Here is a 23602-nt window from a genome sequence, read left to right as displayed (position 1 = left end):
TTTCTCATTTATTCTTGCTCACAGACATATTTATACAAGCATCTCTTTTAGTCATTTACTACCTTTCATTTGTTACTAATTCTGCTTTAAATACTAACACAAGCCAGGCGTGGTAGGGCACGCTTGTAATCCCAGCATTTGGGAGGCTGAGACAGGAGGATAGCTCAGGTTCGAAGCCAGCCTCATCTACTTAGTGAGGCCCTTTGCAACTCAGTGAGACCCTGTTTCAAAAAATAAAAAATAAAAAATAGGGCTGGGGGTGTCGCTCAGAGGTAGAATGCCCGTGGGTTCCATCCCCAGCACCAAAAAATAAATAAAAATACTAATACAATACAGACTCACTCACAGTAACCTATTTCTAAGTTTCACTACTGAATATCTATTTTGAAATATCAAATATCCTAACATGAATATGCAGACCAAAGATATGCAGTCTACATAAGAAAGCAAAATCATCACATAAAATCGCCTCCAATGACTTGTGAAATAATTTCAGTTTCTTACCTAAAGAGAACAGGGTATGGATCATCCCTCTCTGGAGGTCCAGTAATTCGTGCCATTGTTGGAAAAGACTTAACAGGAGGTTGGATCATGGTATGAGGTGCAGTTTCCATTAAATGAAATACTTCTTCCAGGAGGTTAATAAGCTTTTCTATCTCCCCTTCGCTTATATTTGAGGATTCCAAAAGATCCATGTCCATAGGTGTTTCTACCTCATTTTCATATTCTGGGTTTATTCTCTCCAGTCCAGCATCGGTATCATGATCAGTTTCACTGTGGTTAGGAACAGATGAAGTCTTCTCTGCTAAATGGTCACCAAGTCTTTTAATTTCTGACAAGATTTCATAGAAATGACATTTTTGAAGAATAGCTGAACCAGCAGTGACAACCCTCACAGTCTGATCTAAAAGTATGAGCTCCAGAAGTTTTTGGTAGCCACTTTTTTCACTCTGCCTACCTCTTAAGAAAACTTCCATTCCTTCTGTCATACTGATAACACTGTCCAAGGCTTTAAAAGCATTTAACTTAAGGGAAGATGAGACATGATCAGCGAAAAGGAGCTCAAATAATACATTGATCACTCCGGCTTGTAACAGTCCTGTGACTCCTTGAGCTCCACATTCTGCTAGTGAGGACACTAATTTGGTCCCAGCTTTGAGCTGTCGGACATTTAAGGCGATGGGTTGGCGAAAGGCTACTTGTAAATTTAAAGCTTGCATGGTCCAATCTACCAGCTGTCCAAGGGAGTCTTGTTTTGTGTTTTTCAATTGCAAATAGCTTAATCCTTTTATTATTAAACTTGGAATTTCTTCTAAAGCTGTCACCCATTTTGCGCCTCTATCTTCCTGATACAAATCTAACAGTTCAGTTAACTTCACTGAGGCTTCAATTGCCCCTGAGTTTTCTTTATCTGGGCCTTGATCCTTCATTCTACTGATTTCAATTTCAAAAGTAGTCTTGTATGGACAGCTGAAGTATAAGAGCGGTACTAGCTCCCTGTCATATGGATCATATGTCATAGGAGGAACAGAAGCTAAATCTTCAGCAGTGTATTCGACATCAAAGTTTGGATACTTAAATGTTTCACGTTCCAAGTCAGCAATTCCATCTTCATCACTGGAAATTTGCTCGTAACCATCATCCCCTGAAAATGAGTTCAAATAATACTTAAGTATTATTTATATCGTTGTTTAAAGCATAAATTTTGGTTGATAAAAAAAGTTTACCTCATAGCATTACAAATATTTAAAAACTCATGATTTCTTCAACAAAATCAATTCCTGCCCCCACTCATGTCAATAACTGTCAAAATTTCATAATTGCTACTGGAAAAACTATGGACAAGCTTCTTAAGCAAATTCTTATATTTGTTCAGCTTTACAACTAACTCTGTAAAAGATATACCCTTGCCTTACAAAAATAAAATGAGAATGCCTCAAAATAACAATTATTTAACAAAATCATTTAACCTCTCAGGAAGTTACACTTGCATTAAGATTATTTTTAAGATGAAAAAAAATAGTGACCAAAGATTACCAAACTAATATGAAAACATTATAATTACAAGGCTAAATAAAATATTTTCTGAAAAATATTTTAGGTTCTTTCTGTATTTCATATTCCTGAATTTTTACTTCTCTGTATCTTTCACCATTTTCTAGGCCTGTCATATTTTTATGGAAAATTGTTCATTTACCAGCCTCAGCTACTTAGTGAGGCTCTCAGCAACTTAATGAGACCCTGTTTCCAAATAAAGTATAAAAATATAGGTTTGAGAATATAGCCCGGAGGTAGAAAGCCCCTGGTTTCCACCCCCAGTACCACCAAAAAAAAAAAAAAAAAAAAAAGAAAAAGAAAAGAAAATTGTTCATTTACAATGCTCAGCCTAGATGTTGGGCATGGTGGTGCATGCTTGTAATCCCAGCATTCGAGAGGCTGAGACTGGAGGACTGTGGTTTGCAGACAGCCTCAGCTACTTAGTAAGGCCCTCTGCAACTCAGTGAGACCCGGTTTCAAAATAAAGAATGAAAAATAAGGCAGGGGCTGTAACTCAGAAGTCGAATGCCCCTGAGTTCCATCCCCAGACTCATGAAATAAATAAATAAATAAATAAATAAATAAATAAATTGCTCAGCCTAGCTGGGTGTGGTGGCACACGCTTATAATGGCCCTGGGTTCCATCCCAGTACCACCAAAAAAAAATAATCAATAATCATAATAATAAACAAATAATTAAATTGAATTAAATTATGGCCAGGCATGGTGGCTCATGACTGTAATCTCAGTATTTGAAAGGCTGAAACAGGAGGATTGAAGGTTCAGGGCCAATCTCAGCAACTTAGCAAGACTCTATTTCAAAATGAAATAGGGGTGGGATGGGAGGTAAAATGGCCCTGAGTTTCACTCCCAGTAATAATTAAAAAAAAAAAAAAAAAAAAATCAAGCCAGACCTGGTGGTATGTATTTGTAATCCCAGTTACTTGGGAGGCTGAGACAGAGGATCATAGGTTTGGCCAGCCTCAGCTACTTAGTGAGGCCCTCTGCAACTTAGTGAGACCCTGTTTCAAAATAAAGAATTAAAAAAACAGGGCTGAGGGTGTAGCTCAGAGGTAAAATACCCCTGGGCTCAATCCCCAGTACCATAAAATTGTGAGCTGGGGATGTAGCTCAGTGGTAGAGCATATATGCACAAGGTCACGGGTTTGAGTTTGACCAGCCTCATTCTCTTCTCTGCTAAATTTTTTATTAAAAGCTGCCTGGCTGAAATCTAATTAGTATCTGCCAGTTATATAAAGTAAATTTAAGAAGGGTTATTTGGTAATCAAGGAGTTGGGAAAAATACAAAAAGGATCACTCAAAACTCTAATTACTTGTTTATATTATAAAATGGTTTCTCTGCTTTTGAAATGACTCTCACCCTCACTATTATATAAAAAAACAAGGCAGATATCATTTTTCATAAACATTTAAGCCAGGTGTGGTAGTGCATGTGGTAGTCCAAGTAGTCCTACTACTTGGGAGGCTAAGAAAGGAGAATTGTAGGTTTGAGGACAGCCTTAGCAAGTAGGAAGACTTGCATCAACCTATTGAGACCCTGTTTCAAAATAAAAATAAAACAGGGCTGGGGGTGTGACTTGGAAGTAAATGTCCCTAGGTTTAATCCTCCCAAGTACTGGGGTTATGGGCATGCGCAACCATGCCTAGCCCTGGCTAGATTTCTAAAAGTAATACAGCATTTTAAAATATCTAAGTGACAAACACCTTTAGGAATTCAACCCAATTTACACCACCACTCTTACTCTGAAAAGCCATCAAGTCCTAACCACCATGAACGTACTACATGAACCTGTCTCCCTGGCCACAACTAAGGGTATTGACTCATATTGTAGCAAGTCAAACAAAATCTTTCTCCCATGATAATAGAAATGGGACTGACATAGAGTCAGGCAGATTACATTGGTTAAGAAGAGGAGATTGGAGCTATGAAGTAAAAAAACAAGTTAGTTGATACAGAATAAAATAGAAACACAAAAGAGATGTAAATCACTTCTAGTCATCTTTATCCCTAGCTTCAAAAACCTTGGGATTCTTGAAACTCATTTATCTTTGCTATATTCTCAGCAACACTCAGAGATGTAGCTATTTAACTGCTAGTACTTAAAAAGTCTTAAGCCGGGCGTGGTGGCACACACTTGTAATCCCAGCATTCAGGAGGCTGAGACGGGAGGATGGCGGTTCACAGACAGCCTCAGCTACATAGTGAGGTCCTCCGCAACCTAGTGAGACCCCGTTTCAAATAAAAGAATAAAAACTAGGGCAGGGGGTGTAGCTCAAAGGTCAAATGCACCTGGGTTCCATCCCCAGACCTGCAAAAAAAAAAAAAAAAAAAGGTCTGAGCTAATATAACCATATAACCTACCTTCACCTTCTTCATCCTCTTCACCTTCATCCTCTTCTTCATCTTCCTCCTCCTCAGGGATACTGTCTACTGTTTGGCGGTCATCCTCATCCTCATCCTCTTCATCCTCCACATCCACATCATCTTCATCATCTTCTCCTTCTTCTTGTTGTTCTTCTTCCACTTCCCCTTCATCAGAATACTGACCTTCCTGAGGAATGGAATTCCGATCAGGAGAAATGGGCTCAAAGTAATCTTCTCTATGGGGAACATTCTCTTCTTTATCACCAGATGACACTGGGGAGGGGGGGGAATGAGATTTAAGACACAGATTATTTCAATGATTTAATTAACATGAAGAAGCAAAACTGATACCACAACTATTTAGTGGCATTTTGGAGATGCTCATAAAAGCCTTGTTTAAAACATGGCAAGCCGGGCGTGGTGGCACATGCTTATAATCCCATTACTTGGGAGGCTGAGACAGGAGGATCACACAAAGCCAGCCTCAGCTACTTAGTGAAGTTCTCAGTAACTTTAGTGAGAACTTGTTTCCAAATAAAATATAAAATAGGTCTGGAAGCATAGCCTGGAGGTAGAAAGCTCTGGGTTCCATCCTTAGTACCTCAAAAATAAATAAAAGCTGGGTGTGGTGGCACACGCTTGTAATCCCCACGCTTGGGAGGCTGAGACAGGAGGATCGGGCGGGTTCAAAGCCAGCCTCAGCTGGCTTAAGAGACCCTGTTTCCAAATAAAATATAAAATAGGTCTGGGAGTGTGGCCCGGAGGTAGAAGGCCCCTGGGTTCCATCCCCAGTACCACCAAAATAAATAAATAAATAAATAAATAAATAAATAAATAAGTAAGTAAAATAACACATGGCAGAATTACTTTTGGGGGCGTACTGTGATTGAACTCAGGTGCATTCTGCCCCCAGTCCTACTTTACTATTTATTTATTTATTTATTTATTTATTTATTTATTTATGTAGTAAGGGGAATGAAACCAAGGGGCATTCCACCTCCAAACTAAACACCCAGCCCTATTTTTTAGTCCTTTTATTTTTGAAACAGGGCCTCACTGAGTTGCAAAGTGCCTCCCTAGGTAGCTGAAGCTGTCCTCAAACTGCAATCATCCAGTCTCCACCTCCCAAATGCTGGGATTACAAGTCTGCGCCACCACGCCCGCCCTCCCCCTTTTTTCAACTTTTATTTATTTACTTTGCAGTACTGGGGATTGAATCCAGGAGCATTCTACCTCTGAGCTACACCCCTAGCCCTATTTTTTCCTTTTTGTGATACTGGGGATGAAACCCAAGAGCATTCTACCTCTGACCTACACCCCAAGCCCTATTTTTTATTCTTTATTTGAAACAGGATCTGAGTTGCAAAGAGCCTCACTAAGTAGAAACTGAGGATGTCCGTGAACTGTGATCCTCTAGTCTCAGCCTCCCAAATGCTGGGATTACAAACCTGAGCCACCACGCCCCCGGAGTCTCTATTTTTTTTTTCCTTCTTGTGGGTCTGGGGATGGAACCCAGAGGCATTGGTCCTCCAAGCTACACCCCCTGCCCTAATTTTTATTCTTTTATTTTGAAATCGGGTCTCACTGATTTCCAGAGGGCCTCACTAAGTAGCTGAGGCTGTCTGCGAACCGCGATGCTCCAGGTCTCAACCTCCCAAATGCTGGGATTACAAGCATGAGCCACCACACCCCACTCTATTTTTTACTGCTTATTTTGATATATGATCTCATTAAGTTGCATAAGACCTCACTAAGTAGATGAGGCTTGCCATAACCCTGCATCCTACTGTCTCAGCCTCCCAAGCACTGGGATTACAAGCATGTGCCACCATGCCTGGCTTAATGTATACTTTTAATATCCTTTATAAAACAAGTAGCTGGCCAGGCATGGTGGTGCATACTTGTAATCCCCACATTTGGGAGACGGAGACAGGAGGATTGCACAGGTTCAAAGCCAGCTGCGCTGGCTTAAGAGACCCTGTTTCCAAATTTAAAAAAATACATAAAATAGGTCTGGGAGTGTAGCCCGGAGGTAGAAGGGTTTCCAGAAACACCAGTACCACAGATAGATAGATAGATAGATAGATAGATAGATAGATAGACAGACAGACAGACAGACAGACAGACAGACAGATAGATAGTAGCTGGGAATGGTGCTATATACTATTAATCTCAGTACCTGAGAGGCTGAGATAGGAGGATTGTAGGTTCCCCCTGCCAGCCTCAGCTACTTAGTGAGGTCCTCCACAACTTAGTGAGACTTTGTTTCAAAATAAAGAATTAACCTGGGCTTGGTGTGCAAGCTTGTAATCCCCACACTTGGGAGGCGGAGACTAGAGGATAGAGCAGGTTCAAAGGCAGCCCTGCTGGTTTAAGAGACCCTGTTTCCAAATAAAAGTATAAAATCGGTCTGGGAGTGTAGCCCGGAGGTAGAAGGGTTTCCTGGAATAGCAGTACCACCAAAAAATAAAATAAAATAAAATAAAATAAAATAATAATAATAATAATAATAATAATAATGACAACAATAATAAAGAATTTTAAAAAGCCAGGCATGGTGGCGGACACTTGTAATCCCAGCATTCGGGAGGCTGAGATGGAGGATCACAGTTCGCGGACAGCCTCAGCTACTTAGTGAGGCCCTCTGCAACTTAGTGAGACCCAGTTTCAAAATAAAGAATAAAAAATAGGGCATGGGGTGTAGCTCAGAGGTCGACTGCCCCTGGGTTCCATCCCCAAACCTGCAAAAAAAAAAAAAAAAAAAAAAAAAGAAAGAAAAGAAAAGAAAAGAAAAGAATTAAAAAAGAGCTAGGGGTTTATCTCAGAGGTAGAACACCCCTGGATTCAATCCTCAGTAGTGCAAAATAAAAAAGTATACATTGTACAACTTTATATAGTAAGAACTAATAATAAAGTATACTATTTTATAATCTCCTACCATAAACTAGTCCTTTCTGTGTTTAGACAGGAGGATTGCGCAGGTTTGAAGCCAGCCCCAGCTACTTAGTGAGGCTTTCAGCAACTTAGTGAGACCATTTCTAAATAAAATATAAAATAGGTCTGGGAGTATAGCCCAGAGGTATAAAAACCTCTGGGTTTCACTCCCAATACCACAAAAAAAACAAAACAAAACAAAAAACTATAAGAATTTTTGTCTAATATACATACTTTTTTTTTGGTGGTGGTACTGGGGATGGAACTCTTCTACCTTCAGGCTACACTCCCAGACCTATTTTATATTTTATTTGGAAACAGGGTCTCTTAGGCCAGCAAGGCTGGCTTCGAACCTGCGCAATCCTCCTGTCTCTGCCTCCCAAGCACAGGGATTATAAGCTTGCAACACCACACCCAGCATGCAAGGGGTACTGGAATATGAACCCAGGGGCACTCTACCTCCCAGCTATACCCCCAGCCTGATTTTTTATTCTTTATTTTGAAACAAGGTCTCACTAAATTGCAGAGGGCCTCACTAAGTAGCTGAGGCTGGCTGCAAACCTGGAACCTCCTGTCTCAGCTTCCCAAGTACTGGAACTACAAGTGTGTGCCACCACGCCTGGCTTCACACTATTCATTTTTAACTGGTACTCATCTGTACATACCATTTACAACACACCAACACTTTATTTTCAAAGAAATGTTGGTACAGCTTCAAATGAATTAACTAATTTTTTTTTGTGTGTGTGTGTGGTACTGGGGGTGGAACCCAGAGGCCTTCTACCTCCAGGCTATACTCCCAGACCTATTTTATATTTTATTTGGAAACTGGGTCTCACCAAGTTGCTGAGAGCCTCACTAAGTAGCTGAGGCTGGCTTCGAACCTGCGCGATCCTCCTGTCTCAGCCTCCCAAGCGCGGGGATTGCAAGAATGCGCCACCACGCCCGGCTTAACTAACAGAAAAACATAAGAAAATACTGGACAGGATGAGGAGATTTATCAAGATCTGATTACTAGCATCTCCTTTTTTCTCCTTTAGTTAAAGAAATAATTAACACTAACCACAGTGTTAAGGGGAACCCTAGCACTGGTTTTATTCATACCTGGCAGAGGCATAGGATCATCCTCATCATCATCAGGTGGAGGGGGTCCTGGAGGAGTTCTTGGTCCCCTTGGCTGTGGTCTAGGAGGGCTTCCATTAAACTGATCTTCTTTCTCACCGTCGGCTAGGTATTATCAGAGATGGGAAGAAACTTTCAAATTATTAAGGTATAGTGAAATGAATGCTTTTTATTACTTCAGATTTTTTTTTTTTTTTTTTTTTTTTTGCGGTACTGGGGACAGAACCCAGAGGAATTCTACCTCCAAGCTACACCCTCAGCCCTATTTTTTATTCTTTATTTTGAAACAGGGTCTCACTGAGTTGGGCCTCACTAAGTAGCTGAGACTGAAGAATTTATTGATAATAAAACTTTTCCACATTGGGGTCATTATTGTACTGGGGCCTAAAATCAGGAGGGTTCTTTTACTGAGCTACACACTACCCCTGTTTATTTTTTACTTTGTGTGTGTGTGTGTGTGTGTGTGTGTGTGTGTGTGTGTGGTACTGGGGAAAGAACCCAGCGCATTCTACCTCTGAGCTATACCCCCCAGCCCTATTTTATTCTTTATTTTGAAATGGGGTCTCGCTAAGTTGCAGAGGGCCTCACAAGTTGCTGAGGTTGGCCTTGAAACTGCAATCCTCCTGTCTCAGCCTCCGGAGTACGAGTACTGGGATTACAAGCGTCCACCACCACGCCCAACTCTATTTTTTACTCTGAAACAAGAGTCTAAGTTTCTGAGGATCTTTCTAAGTTGCGGAGACCAGCCTTGAACCTGCAATCTTTGATCCTCCTATCTCAGCATCCCAAGCACTAAGATTACAGGCATGCATCACTGCACCTAGCTGAAGCCTTTTCTTTTTTTTTTTTTTTTTTGCAGTACTGGAAAGTGAACCTAGGGGCATTCTTCCTCTGAGCTACACCCCCAGCCCTATTTTTTATTCTTTATTTGGAAACAGGGTCTCACTAAGATGCAGAGGGCCTCACTAAGTAGCTGAAGCTGTCTGTGAACCTGTGATCCTCCTGTTTCAGCCTCCCAAGTACTGGGATTAGAAGCATGAGCCACCATGCCTGGCGCAATTTTCTTTGTAATAGTTTCATTTGTAACAGCCAAAAATTGAGAAAAGTGGGAGAAATCTGCATTAGTTAAGATTCATCCACAAGAATTTGCAATTCACTCCTTAATAAAATACCATTAACATAAGTATTCCAAAAATACATATCAAATTTCCTAATTATTCTTCATTGTTTTGCAGATAATTTTGCTTAAAAAAACATAAATAAACCAGGCATGGTGGCACATACCTGTAATCCTAGTACTTGGGAAGCTGAAATAGGAGGATCAAGGTTCAAGGTTAGCCCCAGAAACTTAGTGAGGCCCTATGCAACTTTGTGAAAACCTGTTTCAAAATAAAAAAATAAGCTGGGGGTGGTGGCGCACGCTTGTAATCCCCGCACTTGGGAGGCTGAGACAGGAGGATTGCACGGGTTCAAAGCCAGCCTCAGCTACTTAGGCTTTCAGCAACTTAGTGAGACCCTGTTTCCAAATAAAATATATTAAAAAAAAAAAAAAAGGTCTGGAAGTATAGCCCGGAGGTAGAAAGCCTCTGGGTTCCACCCCCAGTACCACCAAATAAATAAATAAATAAAAATAAAAAAATAATCTGGGTATGGTGGTGCACACTTGTTTTGTTTTTGCGGGTCTAGGGATGGAACCCAGGGGCATTGGACCTCCGAGCTACACACCTTGCCCTAATTTTGTATTATTTATTTTGAAACAGGGTCTCACTGAGTCACGGTGGCCCTAAGTAGCTGAGGCTGTCCACGAACCGTGATTCTCCTGTCTCTGCCTCCCAAATGCTGGGATTACAAGCATGCGCCACCACGCCCGGCTGGTAGTGCACACTTGTAATCCCAGTACTTGGGAGGCTGAAACAGGAGGATTGAGGATCACGGTTCGCAGACAGTCTCAGCTACTTAGTGAGCCCCTCCACAACTTAGTGAGACCCTGTTTCAAAATAAAGAATAAAAAAGAGGGCTTGTAGCTCAGAAGTAGAATGACCCTGGGTTAAATCCCCAGTACCACAAAAAAAAAAGGAATAAGTGTAGCTCAAAGGCAGAATGTTTGTAGGTTCAAATCCCAGTACCACACAGTCAGTCAGTCTCCCTCCCTCCCTCCACCCCCCCTCACACACTCTCTCTTTCTCTCTCTCTCTCTCTCTCTCTCTCTCTCTCTCTCTCTCTCTCACACACACACACACACACACACACACAACATAAACCACTAGATTACATTAAGGAAAGACTAGTAGTTATCTTATCAAGTCTGATACAAATTTCAAAAGCTACAGTGGTTCTGTGAGTATACATTTCTGACTGTAACGTATATGTTATACTGGAAAGAGCAAATTTCAAATTCTCACCATGTTTTGGATTCCTTTTCAAACTTGGCTGTGGCTGGGGAGGTGGTGGAGGTGGAGGTGGAGGTGGAGGAGAGTCTCTATCATGACTTATTACTCTATCCACTGATCCATATATTGCTAGAGTCAGACAGTTGTACCAGCCTCTTAGCACCAGACCATCAGTATTCACCTGATTGTTAAGGGGGAAAAACTTTCAAATTAATGTTTAAATATGCCAAAAGTAAGCTGAAATCAAATTAGTTTATGGTTCAACTAATGTCTTTAAAATGTGCTAAAAATATAAAAGGTCAGTATTAGAAAAATTCACCCAAAAACATGGTTTTTCTCGTGTGTGTGTGTGTGTGTGTGTGTGTGTGTGTGTGTGTGTATGTGTGTGTGTGTTTACTAGAAATTGAACTCAGTAGCATTCTACCTCTAAGCTATAACCCCAGACTTTTCTGTCTTGTTTTGAAACCTGGTCTCACTAGGTTCCTAAGCCTGGCTACACAGCTAAGGCTCTCCTCAAACCTTCGATCCTCCTGTCCCAGCCTCCCAAGTACTGGGATTATAGAGGTGCACCACTGTTCCTGTCTTACTGAAGCCCTTTCTGAAGGCACAATCAAGAAATTATTCTTCTTGCTAGTCTGTACAGGGAAACTGGAGAAAGCTTCAAAGACTGTGCCAAGAGACTGATGTCTAACTCTAAATAGAAATCTCACTGAAGAAAAACAGCAGATTATGAAAGATAACTGGTTTAAAGTGATGGCAAAGGATTAAATACCCATGCCCCACAAAATCAAATGGTAAGCTGAGGAATGCCTTATTAGATCACCATTATTTCTGCATTCTAAGTCTTCCTTTTCCATTAGATGCATCTAAAATGGCATTTGGAGCCAGGTATGATGAAGCATGCCTGTAATTCCAGTACTTAGGAGGCTGAAACAGGAGGATCACAAGTTCAAGGACAGCCTCAGCAACATAGTGAGGCTATCAATAACCTAGTAAGACCCTGCTTCCAAACAAAAAAAAATAAAAGGGTTGGGGATGTAGCTCAGAGGTAGAATGTTCCTAGGCTAAAATCCAGTACCACAAAAGAAAAATAAACAAAAAGGCAAAGAAATAACATACCTTCTGATATGAAAGGAATATGAAATGTTTTTAAAAGCAATTTACTTAAGAAATAGTGCTATTAACTTACCTAGCTGCATCTTCTGAAGATATCCACCTAAATGAAAGAAGGTAAGGCACAAATCCTGGCCTCTTCCAGACTCAAGTATAAAATGAAGAGGAAAAAGTCCTTAGGCTCTTTAGATAAAGAATGGCATTATAATGAGGACGCTGTACTTTAAATAGCTTCTAGATCCAAAGGGCACAGACAAGAAATGATACTGCATAGTACTAGAACCAAACTCTTAATAACTGACTTATTTGAAACAAAGAGTGAAAGTGAGAACAGTAGTAACAGAATGAACACTACTTTCACAATTACCTTTGAATTGGGTCTAAAGATGATAGATGTATTCTCATCATATTCCAGGCTGCCAAAAGAGTAGAAATTAATATAAAGGCTCAAATACTGAACATCACAGATCATAAAGTCTTTCTAGATTCAAGTATTTCTGTATAATCATATATTACTGTTTTTACTTAATAAATCACAAAGTTTGGGTTTAATTTACTGCTCCCTAAAACATCATTAATCAAACCCCAAATACACTGATTTAATTAGTTTGGGATAAGTATGAATATTGGTATTTCTTTTTGTGTGTGTGGGTGTGTGGTACTTGGGGTTGAACCCAAGTTCAAAAAAAGGGGCTTTTCTCCCTCTAGGCTATACTCCCAGACCTCTTTTTAGATTTTATTTGGAAACAAAATCTAAGTTGCTGAGAGCCTCACTGAGTAGCTGAGGCTGGCTTCGAACTTGTGCGATCCTCCTTTCTCAGCCTCCCAAGTATTGGGATTACAAACATGAGCCATCATACCCAGCCTTAATATTGGTTATTTCTTTTTTTTTTTTTTTTTGGTGGTACTGGGGTTCCTGGAAGCCCTTCTACCTCCAGGCCACACTCCCAGACCTATTTTATATATTTTGAAACAGGGTCTCTTAAACCAGCGCGGCTGGCTACGAACCTGTGCGATCCTCCTGTCTCCACCTCCCAAGCACGGGGATTACAAGTGTGCACCACCACGCCCGGCTTAATATTGGTATTTCTAAGACTATCCTACATAATTCTAATGTACAGTCAGAGTAGAGAACCACTGTGTTATACTCTTACAAAACTGTACAATAGAAACAAAATTTAAAAACAGCATTTTAGGAGCTAGACATGGTAACACACATCTATAATCCCAGTATCTGGGAGGCTGAGTCAGGAGGACCACAGGTTCATGGTCAGCCTCAGCAACTTAGCAAGATCCTAAAATAGAGCAGAGGGTATGACTAAGGTATGCCCCTGGGTTCAAGTCTCAATACAAAAAAAAAAAAAAAAATTTAGGGCTAAAGGTATAGTTCAGTGATAGAATACATATTTAGCATACATGAGGCCCTCAGTTCAATCTCAGACCCCATCCCCCAATAAAAAAGACAGAAATATAATTTAGAAAAAGAAAAGCTTTCTACTTTTATCAAATAAGTACTGATATAAAAAAATCCTAAGTATTAAAAATGAGCTATTAAGCCGGGCGTGGTGGCGCACGCTTGTAATTCCCACACTTGGAAGGCTGAGACAGGAGGATTGCACAGGTTCAAAGCCAGCCTCAGCTACTTAGTGAGGCTCTCAGCAACTTAGTGAGACCCTGTTTCCAAATAAAATATAAAATGGGTCTGGGAGTATAGCCTGGAGGTAGAAAGCCTCTGGGTTCCACCCCCAGTACCACCAAAAAAAATAATAAAATAAAAATAAGCTATTTCAGCCAGGCATGTGGGTAATCCCATTACTTGGGAGGCTGAGAAAGAAGGATCACATAGCCAGTCTCAGCAACCTAGTAAGTCCCTCTGCAACTTAGTGAGACACTGTTTCAAAATAAAAAATAAAGGCTTGGATAGGTGGGCACACACTTGTAATCCCAGCATTTGGGAGGCAGAGACTGGAGGATCATGGTTTGCGGACAGCCTCAGCTACTTAGCAAGGCCCTTCACAATACAGTGACACCATTTCAAAAGTGAAAACACACTAAAAAAATAGGACTAGGGGTATAGCTTGGAGGTACAATGCCCCTAGGTTCCATCCCCAGCATCAAAAAAAAAAAAAAATTAATTAGTAAGACTGGTGATGCAGCACGTACAATATCCCTGGGTTCAATCCCCAGAACCACAAAATTAAAAAAATAAAAGGGCGATTTCAACTCTGGGCCCCAGGCCGAACTGCGCATAGCACGGCAGACCCCAGGAGAACCGGGCCCAGTAAGACGCTGGGTTCTGGGCGGGGGTCGCGGGTCGCGCGCGGGGCACGCCAGATGGGGCCCGGGTCGCGGGACTCTGGGCCCCAGGCCGAACTGCGCGTAGCACGCCAGACCCCAGGAGAAACCGGGCCCAGTAAGACGCTGGGTTCTGGGCGGGGGTCGCGCGCGGGGCACGCCAGATGGGGCCCGGGTCGCGGGACTCTGGGCCCAGGCCGAACTGCGCGTAGCACGCCAGACCCCAGGAGAAACCGGGCCCAGTAAGACGCTGGGTTCTGGGCGGGGGTTGGCATGCCAGCATCGCCCGGGTCACGGGACTCTGGGCCCCGGCCAAACTGCGAGTAGCACGCCAGACCCCTGGAGAAACCGGGCCCAGAACAGAAAAAGATAAAGAAAAATATCAGAGAGGAGGTAAGAAAACCGTTATGGATGCCAGGACACTGGAGATGCAGACAAAACTTATCTAAATGCACTGGAACTTATGGAAAAATTCGCCGTGAAAGAGGACTGCTATTTCTCTATATTGTTAAGAATCTCAGACATCACCTGTAAGGAGAGAATTTAGCGGAGACCAAGGAGAAATGCGGTGTTGAAAGAGTTCTCCGCGATGGTGGTGGAGACTTGTATTCAGGAGAAACAGAAACCGGATCTTACCAACTTTATTTTTGTGGAGAAATTACACCAAATGTCGAATGCTACCATCACGCATGCTTAGGAACACTGGACAACATTCAGAGTGGAAAAAGAGCCTGGGAAGGATTTGAAACGGTGGAGGCAGTGGCAATGCCAGTGGCCAATACTCAGGGGAGGCAGAGATCTGATACATTACACCTGGAACCTTTGAAATAATAACCACAGAGACAGTGATCGGAACCTGCTGAGGGGTTAGGCGGGCACCGGGGCCACTGGCCGACATCGGAGCTTGCTGTGAGGCGAGGCCACTACTGAGGCCTCCGTGGCCGGGATTGGTACCTGCCGAGGGGTTAGACTGATGCTGGGGCCAGCGAGGCCGGCACTGGAGCCTGCCATGAGGCAAGGCTTGTGCTGGGGCATCCGAGGTTGGGTCCGGAACCTGCTGAGGGGTTAGGGCGGTGCTGGGGCCAGCGAGGCCGGCATTGGAGCCTGCCGTGAGGCAAGGCCGGTACTGGGGCCTCCGAGGCAAGGATAATAGCCTGCCGAGGGGTTAGGCCAGTGCTGGGGCCAGTGATGCCAGAATCGGAGCCTGCCGTGAGGCAAGGCTGGTACTGGGGCCTCCGAGGACGGGACCGGAGCCTGCTGAGGGGTTAGGCCGGTGCTGGGGCCAGCGAGGCCGGCATCAGAGCCTGCAATGAGGCAAAGCCGGTACTGGGGCCTCCGAGGTCAGGATAAGAGCCTGCCGAGGGGTTAGGCCGGTGCTAGGGCCAGCGAGGCCGGCATCGGAGCCTGCCGTGAGGCATGACCAGTGCTGGGGCCTCCAAGGCCAGGATCGGAGCCTGCCGAGGGGTTAGGCCAGTGCTGGGGCCAGTGCGGCCGGCATCGGAGCCTGCCTTGAGGCAAGGCCAGTACTGGGGCCTCGAGGCCAGGATAAGAGCCTGCCGAGGGGTTAGGCCAGTGCTGGGGCCAGCGAGGCCGGCATCAGAGCCTGCCGTGAGGCAAGGCCGATACTGGGGCCTCCGAGGCCAGGATAAGAGCCTGCCGAGGGGTTAGGCTGGTGCTGGAGCCAGTAAGGCCAGCATCACAGCCTGCCGTGAGGCAAGGCCGGTACTGGGGCATCCGTGGCCGGGATAAGAGCCTGCTGAGGGGTTAGGCCGGTGCTGGGGCCAGCGAGGCCGGCACCGGAGCCTGCCATGAGGCAAGGCTGGTACTGGGGCCTCAGAGGCCGGGATTGGAGCCTGCCGAGGGGTGAGGCCGATGCTGGGGCCAGCGAGGCCGGCATTGGAGCCTGCCGTGAGGCAAGACCGGTGCTGAGGCCTCCAAGGCCGGGATTGGAGCCTGCCTTGAGGCAAGGCCGGTACTGGGGCCTCCGAGGCCAGGATAAGAGCCTGCCGAGGGGTTAGGCCGGTGCTGGGGCCAGTGAGGCCGGCATCGGAGCCTGCTGTGAGGCAAGGCCGGTACTGGGACCTCCGAGGTCAGGATAACCTGCCGAAGGGCTAGACCAGTGCTGGAGCCAGCAAGGCCGGCATCGGAGCCTGCCGTGAGGCGAGGCCAGCATCGGAGCCTGCCGGGATACATGGCCAGTGCTGGGGCCTCCTAACCCGGGAACGGAACCTGCCGAGGGGTTAGGCCGGTGCTGGGGCCAACGAGGCCGGCAATGGAGCCTGCCGTGAGGCTAGGCCGGAGCTGGGGCCTCCAAGGCCGGGATTGGAATCCTGCCAAGGGGTTAGGCCAGTGCAGGGGCCAATGGCCAGCATTGGAGGCTGGCGTGAGGCAAGTTCACTCCTGCGGCCTCCAAGGCCGGGACCAAAGCCAGCTTAGGGGTTAGACCGGTGCAGGGGCCAGCGAGACCAGAACTGGGGCCTCCCATGAGGCAAGGCCGCTGCTTGAGCCAGCGAGGTCTGGATCAGTCCACTGAGTAGCCAGGCCACTACTGGAACCATCAAGAGTGGGATCGGTACTTGCAACGCAGCATGCACAGAGAAATATCGTAGAAAATATAAATCAGACGCTTCTCTTAATCAGCAATAACTAGGAGGAAAAGGGCAACAGGAAGAGGTTGAGCTATAGAAAGGGCCCTATAGTGAAGCAACTAATGTGACCAATCAGAGGGTATGTAATACTGGAGGACGGAGCCTCTTTAAAACACAGGAGGTACATAAACAAATGTATCAAAGTAAATCACCAAAGAAGCGTGGGATGGAGGGAGGGGGAGGGAATGGGATGGGGGCTGGAGGAGGGCTAACTGGATGATGTGTGCTTGTATATCCTCTCAAGTCTTGTACTCCAATGTGATTGATATATGACTATAATGCACCAATTTAAAAAATAAATTAATAAAAAAAAGAGCGATTTCAGATTATTCAGATAAGCTGGGGAAATAGATTAGTGGTAAGAGTGCTTGCCTAGCATAAGCAACGCACTGGGTTCAATCCCCAGTACTGCCAAAAAAAAAAAAGAGAGAGAGAAAGAAGGTTAAATCAATGAAATAGTATAATAAATTGAATCAGTAAAAGAATGAGTGATGTATAAGAAACTAGATTCCTGACAGAAAAAAATTTCTATTATTAAGCTGCTTTTAAATTTTTTTTTTTTTTTTTTTTTTTTTTTTTTACTTAATCTTTTGAGTTCTAAGCAAGCCCACTTACTGGTCAATTTGTTTATAAACATCTTAACTACCAGTCTTTTGGGGGGTTTTGTTTTTGTTTTTGTTTTACAGTATTGGGAATGGAACCCAGGGGTATTCTACCTCTGAGCTACACCCCCAGCCCTATTTTTTTAAATTTTGAAACAGGGTCTCACTGAGCTGCAAAGGCTCACTAAACAGCTGAGGCTGTCCGTAAACCTCACTCCTCCAAGTGTGTGCCACCATGCTTGGCTTAACTACCAGTTTTAATGACATTAAACATGTATTGAATAATCCAAATCAGTATATCTATTAAAAAGCCTTATTTTATAAAATGTGACCATGAAATTTCAAACTGTGCAGTAGTGTGATATAAAAGACACCCAAACTATGAGCTCTTATTGTGGTTATATATTTATTTTTTGGTTATTTGGTACTGGTGATTGAACCCAAAGGCATTCTACCTCTGAGCTATACCCTCAGCTTGATTTTCTTTGGAAACAGGGTCTCAGTAGGTTGCTGAGAGCCTCACTAAGTTGTATAGGCTGGCTTCTGAACCCGCAACCCTCCTGTCTCAGCCTCCCAAGTACTGGGATTACAAGTGTATGCCACCACACTCAGGTATATAGATATCATATATATATCATATATATATGACTTTTTTTTATTTTAATTTTTTGGTGGTACTGGGGGTGGAACCCAGGGGCTTTCTACCTCCAGGCTATACTCCCAGACCTATTTTATATTTTATTTGGAAACAGGGTCTCACTAGGTTGCTGAGAGCCTCACTAAGTAGCTGAGGCTGGCTTCGAACCTGTGCGATCCTCCTGTCTCAGCCTCCCAAGCACGGGGATTACAAGCGTGCGCCACCACGCCCAGCTTTATATGATTTTTTTTTTAAAGAATCAAAAAGCAGCCAGGCATGATAGTATATACCTGTAATCTCAGTACTTGAGAGGCTGAGACAGGAGGGCTGCAGGTTCAAAACCAGCCTCAGATAATTAGCCACACTGTCAGCAACCTAGTGAGACCCTGTTTCAAAACAAAACAAAAAAAAGGGCTAAGAAGTAGAATGCCCTTGGGCTCAATATCCCATACCAAAAAACGATAATAATATAATATAATATAATAATATAATATAATAATATAATATAATAATAATAATGCATTCTTTTTCAAATTCAGTTACTAAACAAATCAAGTGATAGTACTGTTTATATAAATAAAATGCATGCAAGCTGGGCATGGTGGTGCATGCTTATAACCCCAGCATTTGGGAGGCTAGGACAGGAAGATCGTGGTTTGCGGACAGCCTCGACTACTTAGTGAGGCCTTTTGCAGCTCAGTGAGACCCTGTTTCAAAATAAAAAATAGGGATTGGGTTGTAGTTCGAAGGTAGAATGCCCCTGGGTTCCATCCTCGGTACTACAAAATAAAGAAATTAAATAAATAAATAAACATAAAAATGCAGGCAGAAATAAAAAGCAAACAAAGGATGGCTAGTGTTTCATATATTTAAATATTTTATAAACAAACTCAACATCATCTTAGAAATTTAGTATTTCCTTACTGCAAATTGATAAAATTAAACCCTGGTATGCAAGTTTACCACCAGATATAGTCTTTTCTTCCACATAAAAAAATAAAAACATTCTGTTTAATAACTCATGAGTTTCTGACAAGACTATCCAACAGGTACATACCTTCCCAACCTATCGAAAACTGGGGCACTTGGTTTGCTTACATTGTTGAAGAATAAGTCTAATTGAAATGTATGTGGAGATGTCTCCCTGTGAATGAAACAAGGTCAAAATATCAGCCTTTCTAATAAATAGTTCCTATATTAAAACAAAATACAATAAGCATAAAGTTAAAAACAATTCTAGAATTAGGTAGAATAGTACTAAGATTTAACTATGATAAAATAAAATCTTATTCATATTCAATTCTCCAGTAGCCACCTATTCACTTTCAGTAGAAATAAAAAAATAATTATTTTTTATTTTTTTTTATTTTGCAGCACTGGAGATTGAACCCAGAGGCATTCTACCTCCAAGCTACACCCCCTCCAGTCCTTTTTTTTTTTCCCCTTAATTTTTGAAACAGGGTCTCACTAAGTTGCAGAGGGCCTCACTAAGTAGCTGAGGCTAGCTGGAAACCTGTGATCCTCCTGTCTCAGCTTCCCAAGTACTGGGATTACAGGAGTCTGCCATCATGCTGGGATATAACACTATTTTCAATCTTAGGATCCCAGGCTTCCTACTCTTACATTTATAGTTTATTATTCTGTAACATTAATAAAATATAAAGATGTTTCTGACATTTTCATATCTGGAGTTATTACAACATCAACAGCCACTCTACCCCAGCTAAGAAAAAGAAGACAGGTAAACCAGGTGGAGTGATGCATGCCTGTAACCCAGTACCTGGGAGGGTGAGATAGAAGGATAGCCTCAACAAGCAGTGAGACTCATCATTCTATAGCAAGACCCTGTTTCCAAATAAAAAATAAAACAGAACCATGGGTGTAGCTCAGAGGTAGAAAGCCTCTGTGTTCAATCTCCAGTATCACAAAAAAAGAAAAATAAAGAAGGCAAGTAAGGGGAGGGGAAATGTAATAAATACCCATAGCCATTGCAGTTAATGACAGAGATTCATTTTGCCTGCTATGATGTCCAACCTCCAAGATGGCCCCAGTGTCCCTTTCTTCCCAGTATTCACAATCTGTATTTCCTCCCATACTATACTATTATATGTAACAAACAGAAGATGGTAATAGCCAAGTATACTTTCTAATACAAACATAAAACACACTGTGGCTTCCTTCCTAAGCATGCTCTCTCAATCTGGAGGAAACCATGTCATGATATGAGAAGGATGATTCCCCCATGGAGAGGATCTCCTAACAAGGAACTGCAGCCTCCAACCAGCAGCCACATGAGTAAGCTTCCAAGCAAACTCTGGAGCATTCTATCTCTGGGCTATACTCCTAGCTTTTATTTTTTATTTTGAAACAGATGCAAAGGGCCTTCCAAAGCTGGCCACAGGCTGGCTAAACCTGTGGTCTTCCTATCTCAGCCTCCCAAGTACTAGGAATACAAGCATGCTCCATCACAGCCAGCTCTCAGTCAAAATAATTTGTGTGTGTGTGTGTGTGTGGTACTGAGGGTGGAACCCAGGGGCTTTGTACCTCCAGGCTATACTCCCAGACCTATTTTATACTTTATTTGGAAACAGGGTCTCACGAATTTGCTGAAAGCCTCACTAAGTAGCTGAGGCTGGCTTCGAACCTGTGCGATCCTCCTGACTCAGCCTCCCTAGCAAAGGGATTACAAGCATGCGCCACCACACCCGGCTCTCAAATCTTATGTGTTATGTCTACAACCTCATGAGGAAACCTAAGCCAGCTAAGCTACTCTCAGAAAGTGTGAGGTAATAAATGTTTACTGTTTTAAGTGAAATTTATTATAGAGTAATATGTAACTAATAGACCTTTATTGGCCAAAAGCAGTATAATTAAGAGAAAACTGTTGTATATACTACAGCATCCCTGGTACTGTAATCCCAGTACTTGGAATGCTGAGACAAATGACTGCAAGTTTGAGGACAGCCTCAGTAATGTAGTTAAGACTCTCAAGAATCTTGGCAAGACCATGTTTCAAAACAAAAATAAAAAAAGTGTTGGGGTATAGCTCAGAAACAGAATGCCCCTGGGTGGTTCAATCCCCAGTACCACACACACACAAAACGGACTAAAAAGTACATTTCTAAGAATTCAAACTAAGTGTGTGTGTGTGTGTGTGTGTGTGTGTGTGTGTGTGTGTATGTACTGGGGATTAAACCTAGAGGCGTTCTACCTCTAAGGGATACCCCCAGCCCTTTTATTTTTTTATTTTTAAGCAAGACCTCACTATATTGCTGAGGCTGATACTAAACCTGCAATCCTCCTGTCTCAGCCTCCCTAGAGCTGGGATTAAAGGAATGCACACAGGTCTGTTCTGCATCTTGTTTCCAATTAATTATAAACACCACAGAGCTTTATATTTCAGAACATAGATATTTAGTTCTATCAGCTGTGTGTTTATTACTCCATGGGACAAATGCACCAGGATCTATCTAACCTTTCCTCTCTGGAGGACTGTGGGATCTTTCCTAGGTTTTGGTGCAAATATTCTGGTTTACAATTTGACATTATGAGCCGGGCGTGGTGGCGCACGCTTGTAATCCCCGCGCTTGGGAGGCTGAGACAGGAGGATCGCACGGGTTCGAAGCCAGCCTCAGCTACTTAGTGAGGCTCTCAGCAACTTAGTGAGACCCTGTTTCCAAATAAAGTATAAAATAGGTCTGGGAGTATAGCCTGGAGGTAGAAAGCCTCTGGGTTCCACCCCAGTACCACAAAAAAAAAAAAAAATTGACATTATGTAATGCATTTTTCGCATTTTCTGTACTGAGGATAGAGCCCAGGGCCTCACCTCACACTTTACCAGTGGGTTTCACCTGACCATAGAACATATATGGATAACATCTGATACAACCATTTTCATTCTATCAAATCTTCAGTCCTCCCGTACGTATATCTGTCAAAACCAAATGGAAAAAGAACTTAAGCAGCTACCAAGCTGCAAGAAGCTTGCACACAGACTAGATCAAACTAATTTTTATCTATTTTAAAGGGAAAAGTCATGTTAAAAACACTTCATCTAGCCAGGCGTGCAATCCCAGAACTTTGGAGGCTGTGATAGGAGAATCGCACAGGTTCAAAGCCAGCCACTTAGTGAGGCTCTCAGCAACTTAGTGAGATCCTGTTTCCAAATAAAGTATAAAATAGGTCTGGGAGTATAGCCCAGAAGTAGAGCAGCCCCTGGGTTCCACCCCCAGTACCACCAAAAAAAATAATAATAATTTCATCTAGCCATACATGGTGGTACACACTTGCAATCCCAGTAACTGGGAGGCTGAGATAGGAGGATCACATGTTCCAGACCAGCCTCAGCAAGGGGTAAGACTTTCATCAACCTAGCAAGACCCTGTTTTTTCCAAATAAAAAATAAAATCAGGCTGGGGGTGTAGCTCAAGGGCAGAATGCCTTTGGAGTCAATCCCTAGTATTACAAATAAATGAATAAACAAACAAATATACTTCATCTAACTGATTAAGTCATCACAGAATATTTTGAAAAATATAAACCTATTTCCACTGTGTGTGTGTGTGTGTGTGTGTGTGTGTGTGTGTGTGTGTGTGTGTAGCAGTAGGGATTGAACTCAGGGACATTCTACCTCTGAGCTACACCCCAGCTCTGTTTTATTGTTTCTTTTGAAACAAGGTCTCACTATAAATTGCTGAGGCTGGCTCCAAACATGCAATCCTCCTCTCTCAGCCTCCCAAGTGGGATTAAAAGTGTGCGCCACTTTGACCAGCTTACCAACTTTTTTTTTTTGGGGGGGGGGCGGTACTGGGATGAAATCCAGGAGCATTCTACCTCTGAGCTCTACCCCCAGCCCTATTTTTTATCCTATTTTGAAACAGGGTCTCACTAAGTTGCAAAGGGCTTCACTAAGTAGCTGAGGCTGTCCGTGAACCTGGATCCTCCTATCTCAGCCTCCCAAATGCTGAAATTACAACCATGTGCCACCAGGCCCAGCTACCAACTATTTTTAAAAAGGAACAATAAAGAAAAATCTTTGCTACGACTTAAATCAAATAATTTAATCCAAGTTTTGTTTGTTAATTGTGATACTGGGGATTGACCTGGGGGCATTTTAAGGTACATCCTCAACCCTTTTTTTATTTTTTTGTTTTTAAATAGGATCTGAATACATTGCTGAGAGTCTAGCTATGCTACTGAGGCTGTCCTCATATCTCAGTCCTCCTGTCGCATCCTTCCAAATACTGGGATTACAGTAGGCATAACCACACTCATCAAGCTTTTTTTTCTTAAATTGACAAATTATAATTATACTTAATATTGGGATTTGCTGTTACCTATATGTACATGCATATAACATAATTTGGTCAATTTCATTAATATTGGGATTTGTTACTTATGAGTACACACACATAACATAATTTGGTCAATTTTACTCT

The 23602-nt window shown here is 42.8% G+C and overlaps 1 protein-coding gene across 1 annotated transcript in view; it reads right to left on the bottom strand.

The window, feature by feature from the left end:
* VIRMA (vir like m6A methyltransferase associated) overlaps positions 1-23602 on the bottom strand; it is a gene marked incomplete at its 3' end in the record, with an annotated part of 96122 nt that overhangs the window by 50062 nt on the left and 22458 nt on the right. Inside the window, exons 3-8 of the mRNA XM_080693950.1 lie at positions 19222-19308; positions 12350-12398; positions 10882-11050; positions 8462-8584; positions 4421-4696; positions 505-1645 (exon numbers count right to left, since the gene is read on the bottom strand). Coding sequence (XP_080550076.1) covers positions 505-1645; positions 4421-4696; positions 8462-8584; positions 10882-11050; positions 12350-12398; positions 19222-19308 — 1845 coding nt within the window. The remainder of the gene's footprint in view (positions 1-504; positions 1646-4420; positions 4697-8461; positions 8585-10881; positions 11051-12349; positions 12399-19221; positions 19309-23602) is intronic.

Source organism: Muscardinus avellanarius (genome assembly GCF_963383645.1).
Source record: "Muscardinus avellanarius genome assembly, chromosome: 4".
Taxonomy (NCBI): Eukaryota; Metazoa; Chordata; class Mammalia; order Rodentia; family Gliridae; genus Muscardinus; species Muscardinus avellanarius.
This window is presented reverse-complemented; position numbering and strand designations above follow the sequence as displayed.